Genomic DNA, 17,550 nt, shown 5'->3' with positions numbered 1-17,550 from the left:
GGGCTGAATAATGCTTAAGACAGGGGCTGAAATGTGCTTAAAAATGGGACTGAAATGTGCTTAGGAATGTGCATAAAACCGAGGCTGAACTATGGGACAGATTTGTGCCAAAAACTGGGGCTAAACGATTGACAGAATTGTGCCAAAAACTAGGGCCAGACTGCGGACAGATTTGCGCCTCAAACTGGGGCTGAACTGTGGATAGATTTGCGCCTCAAACTAGGGCTGAACTGTGGACAGATTTGCGCCAAAACTGAGATTGAAACATGGAATGAATTTATGCCAAAACAGGGGCAGCAACATGGACTGAACTGGGGACAGAATTTGTGCTAAAACAGGGGTGAGTTGTGAACAGATTTTTGTGCTAAACATGGATGAATATAGGGACAGATTTGGCCAAAACTGGGACAGCAACATGGACCGAACTGTGGACAAGCAGTCACATGTAAGATTTCCAATCAAGGAGCAATCGCTCGTAAAAAGGGTGCAAATTAAGAAGCAATCATAATATCAAATCAGGTACCCAGCAGTTCCTTTCACCTTGGTCGAAATATGAGTTTGATCTGCATCCATAGGAGCAAGCCTTGCAAACCCAAAATCAGCCACCTTTGCTCTCATGCTCTCCGTCAGCAGAATGTTTGATGACTTGACATCTCGGTGGATTATGGGCTTTTCATCTAGATATTCCTTGAGAGTACCATTTGGAACATACTCAGTTATGATAATGCGCTCATTTCCTTTATCAAAGTAACCAAGTAGCTTCACTAAATTTCGATGTTCAATTTTGGCCAGCAATTCAACTTCGCTACTGAATTCAGTTCTTAGAGCATCAAAGTGTTCCTTCTTTGCTCGTTTAATAGCAACAACCTGGCCGTCTTGCAACTGAGCCCTGTAAACAGTACCGAAACCTCCTTCACCTAGCATAAGTGCTGGTGAAAAGTTACGAGTAGCTTTGTTAATCTGACTCATATTGAGATGTATTGATGCAACTCTACTCAATTGTGGAGATGAAGAAAATCGAGATGGACTCGGAGGTACACGAAATGGACTAGGAGGTACTCGAAGTGGACTAGCAGGTAGTGGACTGCCGCCTGGGATCCTTTCAGAAGTAGAACTCACACCAAAAGAGAAAACTGAATCCATTGAATTTGGCTCTTTGGGAAGAGCAGCATGTGCAGTCTCTTTCCTTCTTGCATGACAACATGGACAAATTAAAGCACAGCATAGAAGGAACATTCCTGGTATCGCTATGACCATGTTCTTTGGAACAGTAGAAAAAGAGGGATGGTATTTTTCCTCGCTTGGTTGACTTTTTCTTCCACGATTTTGAGTAATAGGATCATTTATTGTCAATTGTGGCAGAAGTTTTCTCCCTGCCCTCTGATGCGACTCATCTTTCACTAGGTTTTATACCTGCGGCTTGAAATCTTAGCTTGAATTTCTCTGAAATCAGCCTGATGATCCCACTAGAAGCTTATAGATTGCAGAGAATCTTGCTAATTTAATAATTTTCAGAGAAAATTGCTAGAAGAGATGAGTAACACTCCAGAAACTATCGTATCTGTTGATTTCCTGAATCTGAGCATAAGAATGTGAAAAATCTGAAATTTCAAGCTTCAATAGCTCGGATTTAAACTTGAGGATGAGACAGAGGTGACATGTGAGCGGCAATAACTTTCGCCGGAGCTCCGGCGAGGCTACCAGAGAAGATGATTGGAAGGGAAAAGGAAGAAAAGTTAGGGTTTGGAGCATAGATCTATTTTCCCTCTCTAGTTTTCCTTCTGTCTCTAAATTTTCTTAACGAAAATCAAAAGTCCTCCAAAAATAATGAGAAGGGCACTTCTATTTATAGATTTTCTTCATAATTTTTATCCCTTTTATATAACTGGACAACCCCCCTTATGTAATATTTGCACTTGGTTTGGTTAAGAAAGGGTGGCCTATGTAAAAATTTTAATGAAATAAAAAAAAAAAAAAAAAAAATCGTGCTTCTCTGGTTACCCAGGGACACCCTCCTGCAGCAAATTACCCACGTTTTATTCCCACCAGGCCACCTCCTGCTCAGGATAATGCACACCCCTTCTGCAACTCTAAATTCACACAACACTACCTACCCCTCTCGTTTGCCATGCAAACCGCGACGGATTTTTCTAAAATTTTAGAGGGACCTAAATGGGACCCTGACCCATGCTAGGACTGATTTTGGGACATCATATTCACATATAATCATTTTTTTTAACAAAAGCAAGGGTTTAGGGTTCGGTCAAAATGGGGTGTCTACAGATGCCCCTCTTTGGCAGAGCGTGCTTGTCGCGTGAATGCCAAAGCTGAACAGACAACTCATTTTGATCAACCCGAAAACAAAACAAATTAATATTTGAGTTTTTCGGTTCAAAGATGATATCCACAAAAGTAAAACAACAAAAAGACACTACAAGACTCAAAACAAATAGGGAAATGATCTCTCACTAACCCTAAAAAAATAAAATAACCATGACATCTCAAAGAGATAGCCTCTCTCCAACGCTCATGACTCAACTAAACAAACAAACACAAATCACAAACACTCTAAGATTTTTATATCAAGACCTTCTCAAAACAAATATAAAATCCAAACACTCAAAGAATTTTTTCTTTATATGGTGCTGCATGGAAATCCAAATTCGTATGGCTCTGGACAAACCAGATCCATATGAACCTTTCACAGATATTCAAAAACAAGCATAAAACCAAACACTAAAAGAGTTTTTTTTTACTATGCGGTGCTGCATAAACCAGCTCCTTACAAATCCAGATTCTTATGGTTCCGCAAAAACCAGATCCATATGAACCCTTCACAGATATTACAAAACCAAACATCCAAAGATTTTTTTTTTAAAGTGTGGTGCTGCATAAACCAGCTCCTTACAAATCCAGATTCTTATGGTTCCGCAAAAACCAAATCCATATGAACCCTTCACAGATATTACAAAACCAAACATCCAAAGATTTTCTTTTCAAAAGTGGGGAGCTGCATAAACCAGCTTCATAAAAATCCAGATTCGTTCAGTTCTGCAAAAACCAGATCCATATGAATCCTTCACAGATATTACAAAACCAAACATCCGAAGATTTTCTTTTCAAAAGTGGGGTGCTGCATAAACCAGCTTCATATAAATCCAGATTCGTACGGTTCTGCAAAAACCAGATCCATATGAACCTTTCACAGATATACCGAAACAAAACACAAAACCAAACACTCAAAGAGTTTTTTTTTTTTTATATGAGATATCAAAACTTTTTCCAAAACAAAATATACTGCCACATAAACCAGCTCTAGGCAAATCAAGATTCGTATGGTTCTGCATAAACCAGTTCCATATGAACCTTTCACAGATATACCGAAACAAAACACAAAACCAAACACTCAAAGAGTTTTTTTTTTTTTTATATGAGATATCAAAACCTTTTCCAAAACAAAATATAGTGCCACATAAACCAGCTCTAGGTAAATCCAGATTCGTATGGTTCTGCATAAACCAGTTCCATATGAACCTTTCACAGATATACCGAAACAAAACACAAAACCAAACACTCAAAGAGTTTTTTTTATTTTTATATATGAGATATCAAAACTTTTTCCAAAATAAAATATAGTGCCACATAAACCAGCTCTAGGCAAATCAAGATTCGTATGGTTCTGCATAAACCAGTTCCATATGAACCTTTCACAGATATACCGAAACAAAACACAAAACCACACACTCAAAGAGTTTTTTTTTTTTTATATGAGATATCAAAACCTTTTCCAAAACAAAATATAGTGCCGCATAAACCAGCTCTAGGTAAATCCAGATTCGTATGGTTCTGCATAAACCAGTTCCATATGAACCTTTCACAGATATACCGAAACAAAACACAAAACCAAACACTCAGAGTTTTTATTTATTTATTATCAATTAGGTCAAAGACCAAGGTGATAGCTATACAGACCATTGCTGAAAATCCATTTGTTTAGCTATCAAGGTAACTCTGACTCCTCTCTTTCAAGGTAGCGAATCACCTAAGATTTATATGGTGCCGCATAAACCAGCTCCATGTAAATCCAGATTCATAGGATTCTGCACAAACCATTTTCATATGAACCCCTTCGCAGATATGCCTGACTCCTAACCAGTTAGGTAGCGACACATTACGGATCATCCTTGATTTATAAAGTGCCGCATAAACCAGCTCCATACAAGTACAAAACCAAACACTCAAAGAGTTTTTTTTTTTTATATCGTTGTATAAAAAACTTCACTAAAACAAGTATAAAACTAAACACTCAGAGAGTTTTTTTTTTTTTTTTTTTTGAAAATTTACCAAAACACGTATAAACCAAACACTCAAAGAGTCTTTACCAAAGCAAGTACAAACTAAACGCTCAAAAAGTTTTTCTTTTTTCGAAAACTGAAGAAAAAGACCAAACCTCGCAATACGGACTTCAGTAATTTTCTAACTTTATTGAAAACTTGTCAAAAACGATGGAAGGAAAAAAAAAAAAAACGACTCCGAAACACAGAACCGTCAGTTTCTATCCTTATTAAAAACTCAAAAGATGGAAGAAAAGGCAAACTCCGAAGCACAGAGCTGTCAATTTCTATCCTTATTTAAAACTCAAAAGATGGAAGAAATGACAAACTCTGAAGCACAGAGCTGTCAATTTCTATCCTTATTAAAAACTCAAAAGAAGTGATTGAAAAAATTGACAACTTTGATTGATTTCACTAATGGATTAGTTATCTCTTGTCGAGAGTAACTAAGAGTGCATGATCTTTGCTGAAAGCAAAACTCAAATAGATTGATGAGAGTTTTGGGTAATGACTCTCTTTAACATGAGAGAAGCATTTTGCTAAGGTTTGAAGACTGCAGGAGTAGGTTTTAGACTCCGCTGGGAATTGAAGTTTCTGAAACTTTGATTCCAAAAGAGACAATTTAATCAAAGAATTCAACTCAAAGAGTATGTTCAAGCTTCTCTCGTCTCTATTTGGTAAGAATAGATATCCCAATTATCATTGTTTAATATCTTTTATGACACAAGTCATAAAAGATGCCCCTAGTATGATGTGCTTCCATGACAAGGTCTTAAGAAGGCAGAACCAAGGTATTTAGGAAAAATTTGAGTTTGCATGGGTTCTTTCTTTGGTATAGTGGTAAAACCATCTCCACAAAGGCTGAATGTAAGCATTCTTGCTTTTGCTCAGTGATTGAGGCTCTGATGTCTCTGACAAGTTTGAACAAAATGTGACTTGCCTCTTCCTTGATTCATAAATCAGGATCTACTTTGAATTTTCTTCGCATTTCAGAAGGTATACACCCGCTTTTTCCAGTGCCATACACTATGAACTTTAGAAGAAAATGAATATCAATGAAAAACAGACTTCTAAGGACTCAACAAAGAACATGCAGATTATTCAAGGAATGACTCAACAAAGAAGATGCAGATTATTCAAGGGACTTGACTCACTTTCGATTCACCCTTCGATCTGATGTGTTATTTTGTTATGGTAAGGCTAGCCACTTTTAGAGTAATCTCGAAAACAATGTCAAGAGATTCTAATTTCCTCCATCAGGATTTCCGTCATGGTTATTACCCCCTTCGGATTGCTTAGTTTCAATGCCCCTAGTTTAAAAAGGTGTCAAAGTAAATCTCACTGACACTACTTGGATTCCAAGATCCTGCCTGTGTAGTGATTGTTTCTCCATCTCTTCGAATCTCCTCTAGTGGGAACTCATGATTATTGCATTCCAGATTTCTGGTCTAGCAAACCATTTGCTTCAGTTTTTGCCTGGAATTCTCATACTACTCAAACTTTAGAGTTCTCCATAATCGAGGAACTCCTTCCATGTCTTATCAGCTCACTTTTTGGGAAGTCCTCGCCTCTGACTGGATTGCCTCTTCAAGTTTTCAATCCAGTAGACCGCTACCCTCATTTTGCATAAGCCAGCTCCTTTGGTTATCGACTTAGCAAGTACATGACTTTATCTAGGCCGCCCTTTCGGGTTTTCAACCTAGTGGGTCTTCAGACTCTCGTTCTTTTCTTTTCTTTCTGTTTTTTTTTTTCATTTGCCTTGAACCTTTGCTTGTTTCACCAGAAGAACTTTCTAGGTGGGCTTGGGTTCAAAAGGGTTAGATATCAAAAGTTCAAACGATTTGGACCGAATCTGGTCTTGCCAGACTACCTACGTACCCCAAAAACGGAGGATCAGGTCCGCGTAGTTCGCTTTAGGGTTTACAAAGAATGGTTTAGCTTTTAAGCTTCAAAATTTTAAAAGGGGAATGATTTAGCTTTTATCCCCAAGGTTAACCGAATCTGAATTAATCAGACTACCTACGTACCCCTGAAGAGGTAGGGATCAGGTCATAACGTAGTTCAAACTCATAAAAAAAAATGCCCCTGGTTTATAATGTGGTTTTTAAAAAAAATGGTTTGATTTGAATTTTTGGCCCAAAGGGTTTACAAACGAATTTTTAAACGTTAGGATTTTGGCTATAAAGGCTCAAACGTCCAAGGATGACCTCCTGGTGTTTTGGCGCACAAGCTCTTTTGCTTAAGGTTCAAAGACTTTGAATATTTTTATCGAGGAGTCTGGCGGTTTTCTGGCAAGACTTTAACCATGGTGCTCCATTCTCTTCTCGAGATCTTAAATTCATGCTCAAGATTCTTCAACTTTCATTTGTCTCCAAATAGTAAAGACGATTCTCATATGCGATCTATCTCATTGACTCCATCATCTGGGTCTTTGATATCCCAAAAGAATTGTCATATGGACACATTCCCTTCTCTTTGTCTTTCTCTCATATTCTAAACATTAAAAATGTCCTCTTTTTTTTTTTTTATAATATTCCACCTCAAATCCATAATGAAAATATACAGCCCAATTGTTCTTTTAGGGCTCAAATCTATGACTTCATTTTAAGAAAGTCTTCTCTCAATTTTTCATCAGCTCCACAGGATGTCCAATGTCCATCTCTCTTGAATTTTGCTCTTTGACCCTATGTCTCAAACAAATGGAGTCTTGCTTTGCACCATACCCCGACATTCACCCGGTTTATCCTTATAGGATCCAGCAAGACTACCTCAAACCCCTATAAACAGGTTTATCAATTCCTCGCTCTCCTCGGGAGATAAAGTTTTGCCAATCCATCCTTCCCGAGTTTCAGATTTCGATACCACTATCAATGGCTTCGATTTCTTCTTCAAGTGGCTATGCTAGACGCTCTTCATCTCATTTGACCATTTTTCAGATCTTGAGAGAAATTTCGTCTGCATTCTCATCCGAGAAGGGTGTATTTAGTTATTTTAAACATTGGATCCAAGGGTGAATCAAAGAATATCAAAGATACGAAATCAACAACTTTATTGAATTGAAAAATATAAGTACATCAGTAACTCTTTGACGCGCCTCAATGGGCTCTACATCAGACTTAACAGCAGACTGGACATTGACTCGACAAGAAGACTGACAAACAGTATATATTCTGAATTATTGATTACACGACTAGACTTACCAAATTTGACACAAGAGTTGGTATATACTCAACAAAAGACAAACTCTGAAAACTGGACACTTCTTCATGAGCAAGAGAGTGGCACTGAAAGTTCTTGGGCGATACACCCTCCTCCATGATAAAGGTATCTACTGAGCTTGATCCTGAAGTATGAATCTCGGAAAGGGTAACCCTACAAGGCCAGGGTTAAGTGGGACAATAAAAGGTTATGTTGGCAATATAGATGAAGCAATAGACTGCCTTGATCAAGTGTGTTTGAAAATGGTTAGTCTTTTAGAGGAATGGTCTTTCGTTGAACACAGACTCTTGACTTGGAAGCGCACACACTAGATCAACAGTCATGAGATAAGAGTTCCGAACAAATAGAAATAAGAGCAATCTTGAGCATATATGTTGGTAACTCAAGTCAAAATATCAAAAATGATGACATGATCTAAGTAAACTGGGTCTCAAAGAAATCCTCAATCAACTCCTTTAAATTTTCTTCGGGTATGACTTCTCTTCTTTCGGGTATGAAAGAGTCAAGAACGATAAACACCCTTAATCTAAATAGGTTTTGATCTCAGCATTAATCATGCACTCATGGGATAGATGGGCAAGACATAATCAATCCATTAATGATCATGGTATGATACAAGAGTACAAAGTGAAGGACGGGAAAACATAGATCAAATGGATAATCAATGGCTCATATGATAGACCATTGCCATAAGAATGACAAAAGTAGGGTCAAGGACAAGATCTAAAATCTGAATGAAAGATGAACACACAAATAATTTTTATGTACAAATAATCTCTATAAAAAAGTAAATCCTAACCAATGGATATACAGGTGGAATGTAACCAATGGATCAAAAGATAAACCACGGCCACGAAAGTGATAGAGAAAGAGCCACAGGCTAGGTCTAAATCTAAAAATTGGATTGATATAATTGATTTGAATTAGATAAAGAACCATCATTAAATACGAAAGCCCTAAACTAATAATCAATATAAATAGGATACATATACATATATACACCCTAACCAGGGGCACCAGCCCTAAATATAATCCCGCAGAGTCAAGACACTTGACTGAAGACAGACATGTGAGTGCACTAGGACTGCGTTGTAGCCACATAAAGTGAGCTACAATAATCTATAGACAGGACATGGCTCCTAAATCTAGGCTCCAACATGTGTAAGCAACACATGTTCGTCCGTATATGAATGCAATATATATAAGCACATGCAACCCCTAATTGGATTTCACTAAGTCAGCAAATATATTCATATACATAATATATAAGTAAAATGAAAGTAGGGCTCCGGACTCAATATATATCGGGTACTATGCTTATGATCCATACTTAAAATGTATAACACAAGTACGCCTAGTGTTATACATAGTATGCTTCATTGCTCATCGGCTGCTGTAAACACAAGTACGCCTAGTGTTTACGCCTGCAGCACCGGCGCATAGCTTGGAAATAGATACAACAATCCCATCAAGGTAATGACATCCCATCTGGCATGTACTGTATCTATCCCATGGAGCCAATAATAATAAAATCAAATAAGAGAAAAATAAAAAACAAAATGATGTATGCCGTGCAGTGTGTGAATCCCTTGTTTTAAACACCTATTTGGTGCTCCTGGATTCTAATCGATTAAATTCCCATTTATAATGATTTTAGCCCAAAATTCTTCAAAGTTAATAATAAATGGCATTTTAACAGAGTTAGGCAATGTTCCAAAAAAAGTCCCCAGCAGAGTCGCCAGCCTGTGGACCCCGATCCGAGAGAGAGGTGGGGGACGAGCCCCCAGCGGCCTCTCGGATCATCCACGTGTGAAGGAGAGCTCTACCAAGGAACTCTCGAAACGGATGCCACCCTCATAGCATAGCACGAGTGACGATATAAAAGAGATACCTTTCGATTCGGGAAAAAGTCCGGATTCGAAACGTACCTAAACAAACTCAGAGTCGCCATCCACGGTATACGGCCATGGATCCTTTAAACAAAAATATGCTCTGTATACCATGGATAACCAGAAATATATATGGGTTCGTGCCTGGTTACGAATTGGGAAGGTCTGAGAGCACCCCCGATTCGTCCGAGTGCAAGCACTTGGTCTCTTATGCCATTTATTATTAACTCCAAAGAAGTTTGGGTAAAAATCATGTGAAATGGGAACAATCCTCAGGAGTCGTCTACCTAAGCATGCATTTCCTGAGGATAAAAAATCATAAACACATATAAAATAAAATGAAAGGTGTGTCACCTAAGCATAGCTAGGTTATGAGTGACATGCCTAATGGGTGTCTAAATTCTGATGTGCAAACACATGCAAGCTATAGCTAAAGGTATAGGATCAGTACGATAAAGTAAGACAACACATCAAAACACACAATATAACAAAACAACAAATCCTAAGACTCTAAATTATTAGCCCGAGTCCTCGGATGGTCTGATATTCATCCAAAGAAGCCTACGTATCCCCGCCTCCACGAGAATCAAGGCAACGTAGTTCTTCGCACATATTCTAAGCTAGGATGCCTAGGACACCTAAACCTCTATCCTATACTCGACCTAAAAGACCGGACTAGTTCTTAAAGCTTCTTGAACGATCATTTAGATTCTAATGGATTGTAGATTTTAGGACACCCTATATGCCCTAAATAAATGCATGTTAGCCCTAAGCTAATGCAGGTGGTTCCTATAACCTATGTGTAACTAGGCTGTGTTTCCTAAGGAAAACAAAGGGTGGACTAGCGTATTTTATTCTAGTCATCAATCGGCGATGTGGATCACCGGCTGACCGGACGGAGGCGCTCCTATAACTCTATGACAAACCCCTAACTCTAAAACAAACACATAACAAACAAACAACCAAACAACCTATCAAAAGAAACTCCTAACTCTAAAACTCTCTATCTAGGAGAAACTCCTAACTCTATAGGAAGAGCTTTTCTAAAACATGTTGTATAAAAGATTTTTGTATTTTTTAAAAGGTTTGAATGATTTATTTTACAAAATTTGGCTGGACTTGGGATGTGAATCCCAAGCTGCACTACGTACCTCGTAGAAGAGGATCAAGCCAACGTAGTTCGAAACGAACTCTCCTAATTAAAAACTAATAATCCAAAAGATTTAAGGTTTTTAATGTTTTTCAAATGTTTTTGATATTTTTAAAGTTTTTCAAATGCTCTGGACCTTTAAATGCTTTCAATCTTAGAGGGAACACGCAAGCACAGCCACAAACTAGGGCAAAGCCCTAAATCCAAAGGGGAAAATCCCGAACAAGCAACTAACGCCTCAAAGAGACGATCCACAACAAATAACTGGTGTCCCAAGAACAATGAAAATGATCTAAGATCCCTAGCAGGTAAAAGCATCTTAAAGGATAAACTCCTATCTAACAGACGAACCAAAAGGCTACGGGGCAAACTCCTAACATATAGGATAACCAACTCTAAATGGGAAGCAAATGAGTCCAAGACTCTCTATTGTTCTATAAGGGAGGTCAAATGAGTCAAAGACTCGCTCTAGAAAAGAGGGCTCTAACATGAGGCTAGGTAAGCCTTCTAAAGGGAAAACTCTCTAAATGAGACAAGACTTGTCTCCAAAAAAAAAGAAAAAAACATTCTAATGAGACAAAGTGTGTCCCCTAAAATGAGACTCATGGAATTTGGAAGGTCTGGACATGATTTGGAAGTGATCCTAGAAGTTTAGATGTCTAGGTTGACATATAGCACGGGCTCACTCATTTAGGATATAAAAAAAAAATTGAAAGCACTCTACACAACATGCAATTTTCGCAAATAAGGTTCTAAAATATAAAGTAAATCATGAAAATTGATCAATATGTGATTTGTGACTTGCTAGCATGCTCATCATATCCCAATACAAGCATTAGAATCAATATAGGCTCAAAGCAATCTAAAAAAAAAAGAAAGGGTGAAATTTCCACCCAACATGTAATTTTCACAAAAAATGGTCAAAAATGCCAAACAAATCATGGGAATGATTCAATATATGATTTAAAACTTGCTACCAAGCTCAAAACATCCCAAACACTCATTAAAATTGAATAGAGCTCATATTGTCCATGATTTTCAAGAAATGGCACAGTTATGTCATATAATGTGAAAAATGCAACTTTGCACTGACTTTTAGACCCCTCAAACATCAAAACCATCAAAAACTCTACTAATCAAAATTGTAGATCTCAGCATGAATGACATTCTCTCAGTTGACCATTTTGTTTGGATCTGGCCAGAAGTGGCCGGAAAATGGTGTCTTCCGATCCATCGCCATTAAAAGACATATTAGTGTTTTTACTGAAAGTTCGGGCTCAGTTTTGACACTCAAAACATCGCTTCTGGAAAAATTTGCTCAAGGACAAAGTAATAGAAAATATTGTGAAGAACATTTTTTCTTTGTATAGCTTTGGACGAAACAGACCTGGAATAGCCTAAAAATGGCCAACAAACTGCTGTTGCAGAAATGACAGTTTTTTCAGAAAAACTGAAGCTTGCAAGTCGTTTTTGACATATTAAAAAGCATTTATGGAAACATTTGCTCAATAAGACAGTTTTAGAAGATATTATAACGAACACTTTTTCAGTTGACAGTTTCGAACAATTCTGATCAGAAGCAGCCCAAATGTTACTTGACACGATAATTTCTAAAACACTTAAAACAAAATATCATTATGGACTAAAGTTTAAACGAGCATAACTCTCTCGTCTTTTGGCCAAATTTGAGCCGCCATATGTCGAATTGACCGGCTTGACGAGATCTAGAAGATTTAGATGTTTGTTTGTTTGTTTGTTTTTTTTTTTTTTTTTTTTGAAAGCTCCGAGCATTTACACAACACACATGCAAACACAACTCTACACACATACATTCACAAACATATACAAACATATCCTCACACACACACACATACACACACACACACATATATACGCATAGACATATGTTCACACACATACACAACACACACTCACACACACACAGACATACATACATTAGCCACTGAGAAAAACGAATTGCTAAATGCATGCAAAACCATTCCACAATTCTCAATTAAAGGCAAAGCATGGGACCAAAACTCATTTGACAACACCGTGGAAATCACAAAGTGAATCACTCAAGGACAGGCACAATATAAGTTTCTAGATGGACCGACCTTGATTTTGATTTTCAGTTCAAGCACAATGGAAAGGAGATACAATACTTGTCAGTTTAAGATAATGAAGATGAACGATAACAGTTTTCCTTTCAGCATAATGAAGATGAGCCATAACATGTTTTCATTTCAGACACAATAAAAACGAACTTCCAGTGGGTTAACAAACAGCCCTTACACCAGTGTAGTAAACTAAATATGTAAACGAATGCACTACCAGTGACTTATTCACCCCTTGGACATAAAACTGAATTGGTGGAATAAAATGAGATGAGTTTGGTTGATGGGCTGAATAATGCTTAAGACAGGGGCTGAAATGTGCTTAAAAATGGAACTGAAATGTGCTTAGGAATGTGCATAAAACCGAGGCTGAACTATGGGACAGATTTGTGCCAAAAACTGGGGCTAAACGATTGACAGAATTGTGCCAAAAACTAGGGCCAGACTGCGGACAGATTTGCGCCTCAAACTGGGGCTGAACTGTGGATAGATTTGCGCCTCAAACTAGGGCTGAACTATGGACAGATTTGCGCCAAAACTGAGATTGAAACATGGAATGAATTTATGCCAAAACAGGGGCAGCAAGATGGACTGAACTGGGGACAGAATTTGTGCTAAAACAGGGGTGAGTTGTGAACAGATTTTTGTGCTAAACATGGATGAATATAGGGACAGATTTGTGCCAAAATTGGGACAACAACATGGACCGAACTGTGGACAAGCAGTCACATGTAAGATTTCCAATCAAGGAGCAATCGCTCGTAAAAAGGGTGCAAATTAAGAAGCAATCATAATATCAAATCAGGTACCCAGCAGTTCCTTTCACCTTGGTCGAAATATGAGTTTGATCTGCATCTATAGGAGCAAGCCTTGCAAACCCAAAATCAGCCACCTTTGCTCTCATGCTCTCCGTCAGCAGAATGTTTGATGACTTGACATCTCGGTGGATTATGGGCTTTTCATCTAGATATTCCTTGAGAGTACCATTTGGAACATACTCAGTTATGATAATGCGCTCATTTCCTTTATCAAAGTAACCAAGTAGCTTCACTAAATTTCGATGTTCAATTTTGGCCAGCAATTCAACTTCGCTACTGAATTCAGTTCTTAGAGCATCAAAGTGTTCCTTCTTTGCTCGTTTAATAGCAACAACCTGGCCGTCTTGCAACTGAGCCCTGTAAACAGTACCGAAACCTCCTTCACCTAGCATAAGTGCTGGTGAAAAGTTACGAGTAGCTTTGTTAATCTGACTCATATTGAGATGTATTGATGCAACTCTACTCAATTGTGGAGATGAAGAAAATCGAGATGGACTCGGAGGTACACGAAATGGACTAGGAGGTACTCGAAGTGGACTAGCAGGTAGTGGACTGCCGCCTGGGATCCTTTCAGAAGTAGAACTCACACCAAAAGAGAAAACTGAATCCATTGAATTTGGCTCTTTGGGAAGAGCAGCATGTGCAGTCTCTTTCCTTCTTGCATGACAGCATGGACAAATTAAAGCACAGCATAGAAGGAACATTCCTGGTATCGCTATGACCATGTTCTTTGGAACAGTGGAAAAAGAGGGATGGTGTTTTTCCTCGCTTGGTTGACTTTTTCTTCCACGATTTTGAGTAATAGGATCATTTATTGTCAATTGTGGCAGAAGTTTTCTCCCTGCCCTCTGATGCGACTCATCTTTCACTAGGTTTTATACCTGCGGCTTGAAATCTTAGCTTGAATTTCTCTGAAATCAGCCTGATGATCCCACTAGAAGCTTATAGATTGCAGAGAATCTTGCTAATTTAATAATTTTCAGAGAAAATTGCTAGAAGAGATGAGTAACACTCCAGAAACTATCGTATCTGTTGATTTCCTGAATCTGAGCATAAGAATGTGAAAAATCTGAAATTTCAAGCTTCAATAGCTCGGATTTAAACTTGAGGATGAGACAGAGGTGACACGTGAGCGGCAATAACTTTCGCCGGAGCTCCGGCGAGGCTACCAGAGAAGATGATTGGAAGGGAAAAGGAAGAAAAGTTAGGGTTTGGAGCATAGATCTATTTTCCCTCTCTAGTTTTCCTTCTCTCTCTAAATTTTCTTAACGAAAATCAAAAGTCCTCCAAAAAAAATGAGAAGGGCACTTCTATTTATAGATTTTCTTCATAATTTTTATCCCTTTTATATAACTGGACAACCCCCCTCATGTAATATTTGCACTTGGTTTGGTTAAGAAAGGGTGGCCTATGTAAAAATTTTAATGAAATAAAAAAATAAAAATAAAAATTTGTGCTTCTCTGGTTACCCAGGGACACCCTCCTGCAGCAAATTACCCACGTTTTATTCCCACCAGGCCACCTCCTGCTCAGGATAATGCACACCCCTTCTGCAACTCTAAATTCACACAACACTACCTACCCCTCTCGTTTGCCATGCAAACCGCGACGGATTTTTCTAAAATTTTAGAGGGACCTAAATGGGACCCTGACCCATGCTAGGACTGATTTTGGGACATCATATTCACATATAATCATTTTTTTTAACAAAAGCAAGGGTTTAGGGTTCGGTCAAAATGGGGTGTCTACACCAAGCAGCTAATGGGGGGAGGGGGGGGAATTTATTTAACTCCTATAAATAGAGTTTAGCTTCTCCCATAAGCCAAGGAATTAGAGTTTTCATTCGTTTCTAATTAGAAAGAGAGAGTGAGAAAGAAAAAAAATCACCAACTTGAAACCCTAAATTTCTTCCTTTTCTCCGACCAGATCTTTCCGGCAAACTTGACCGGATTCCGGCCGAGTTCTCTCTCTTCCTTTACCAGCCTTGTTGCCTCCTTTTACCTTGTTTAGATTTAGATCAACTTTATTTATGAGCTAGAAACCCTATTTCTATTTCATTTTTGACTCTAAACTTTAGATCCGATGATCTTTGCTCAGATTTGATTGTCTGCAACTAGGTTAAACCGATTTTAACTCCAATTCCGATTAGATCTCATTTTGGCGAAAGTTCACCGGAATTCGACTTTGTTCTCTAACTCAGAATCGTAGAGCTATGGTTCAGATTTGGTAGTTTTAGTACAGAGGAATAAGGTATTTATTGTGTTTTAATTTCATATTTAAGATGTGCGATGTGATTAGTTTATTTGTAGATTGATTTTGATAAATGTTAAGGTTTATTTGATGTGAAAATCCACATGATCTGATGACTACTAGGAGCTGATTTTTTGTGTGTAATGTGTTGTTTGAGAGCCTATTTATCTTTGCAGGTTTAAGCATATTCCTTAAAATGTGTATGATTTTAGATGCATTTTACAAGGATATAATGTTGAAATTTTTATTGTGCAATTAAATCTTTGGATAATGAGGGGTTTAAAAAATTTGTTTAAGTAGCAGATTTTACTCAAATTTGTCGAATTCTATGGGAATTTCTTTGGGTGTGAAACTTGATTTATGCCTTTGCTTCAGTTTTAGTGTTGAGTGGTTGAAGTCTTTTGGTTAGCCTTTAAATCAGCGATATGTGGCTTGGATTATGAGATTTTGTTTCGGTATCAGCAAATATTCGGTAATATTGTTTTAATTTTCATGACATATGATAGATTTTTTTTAATTTGGACTTTAATTTTTGTAGTAAAAGACTTTACTTCAGGATTTTAGCTGAAATTTTAGTCATTATATTGTTGGTTCCTTTGAAATAAGGTTAAGAGATAATGATTAATTTCATAGCAGTTTATGATTTTTTATTCTTTTAGTCAGTTTTAGATGATTTTGACCATCATTGTTGGAATTGAGTTGTAGGGTGGCACAGATAGTTTATAGGCAATTATAATAATATTGCAAAATCCCTTCTTTTATTTGACTTTCTTTTGTCAAATTTCTTTTTGTGTTAGTGTAATACTAACATTAGTCCTGCTTTGTTTTTTTTTTTTTTAGGATTTGCAAAATATAGTAGTGTCTTCATTGCTTTCAAATAATGCATCAGATATTGTTGTGTGTGGTTCTTTTATTTGCATGACTCGATATTAGTTTGGTTTTGATTAAAATAAAGGCAGGTAATCTGACAGTTTTTAGGGTCTTAATTAATGTCCTATGACATTTAAATAATTGTTGTGATTTATGATAATTGTAGCAATGCTTTTAGCATTAATTCTGTATGCTTTAAGACATAAAAGTGAGATAGATTCCTAAATTACTATTTCCTTTTCAAGTTAAATACTGATTTTCATTAATTTTGAAATTTCTATCTGCAAATAGATTTATAATGATCAATGGATGTTACCTAAAAGGGTCTGAATAAATTAGTATTTCACTTAAGAAAACATACTTGTGATGGCATAATTCTTTGATGCTAAAAGGTTGATAGACGTGTCCCTTTAGGGAAGTAATGGTGTACCTATATGGTTCGTTTTATAGTCATCAATTTAGAAGATAGTTGCTGATGGTTATTTTATTATGAGGGATTGATCAGTTAGTTTTACATCTATAGGATCCCGTATTCAAATGTTTGTATATTGATTAATGTACATGTGTGTTTCAGAAGTATATCCTGTAGGTTATAAGTTTTGACTTAGTAGTTAGGCGTTGCAGGGCTTTCGTACAAAATAGTGAAATAGAAGCAATGTTTTCTTTTACTCTAGCCTTGGAACTTATATAAGAGGATAGATTTATGATTTGAATCTATTGTGGTTCACTGTTGTCAGGTGATGGATATAATGTTTGGACAAAATATATTTCGGACTTAAGTTTCTTTTTCAAAAGTTTGTGTAAGAATTCTTTATTTGGAGTAGCCCTGTAGTGTTTTAAACTTGAAGAACATCAATAATAAGACTCAGCTATCATTTGTTTTGAAATTAGAATGGTAATTTT

General features: G+C 37.2%; 1 protein-coding gene and 1 pseudogene across 1 annotated transcript; both read right to left on the bottom strand.

The window, feature by feature from the left end:
• Positions 1–510: 510 nt before the first annotated feature.
• LOC143850589 (calmodulin-binding receptor-like cytoplasmic kinase 3 pseudogene) lies at positions 511–1,392 on the bottom strand (annotated as a pseudogene).
• Positions 1,393–13,505: 12,113 nt separating this feature from the next.
• On the bottom strand, positions 13,506–14,387 carry LOC143850588 (calmodulin-binding receptor-like cytoplasmic kinase 3). Its single transcript, XM_077359820.1, has one exon. It carries the CDS (start codon positions 14,250–14,252, stop codon positions 13,506–13,508), a length of 747 nt encoding a protein of 248 aa, XP_077215935.1. The 5' UTR covers positions 14,253–14,387.
• Between the last annotated feature and the right edge of the window lie 3,163 nt (positions 14,388–17,550).

This window comes from Tasmannia lanceolata, unplaced genomic scaffold (assembly GCF_043159265.1).
Source record: "Tasmannia lanceolata isolate RefF3 unplaced genomic scaffold, GAP_Taslan_0.1 ptg000018l, whole genome shotgun sequence".
Classification (NCBI taxonomy): domain Eukaryota; kingdom Viridiplantae; phylum Streptophyta; class Magnoliopsida; order Canellales; family Winteraceae; genus Tasmannia; species Tasmannia lanceolata.
Note: the sequence above shows the minus strand (reverse complement) of the source record. Positions and strands in the feature narration are given on the sequence as shown.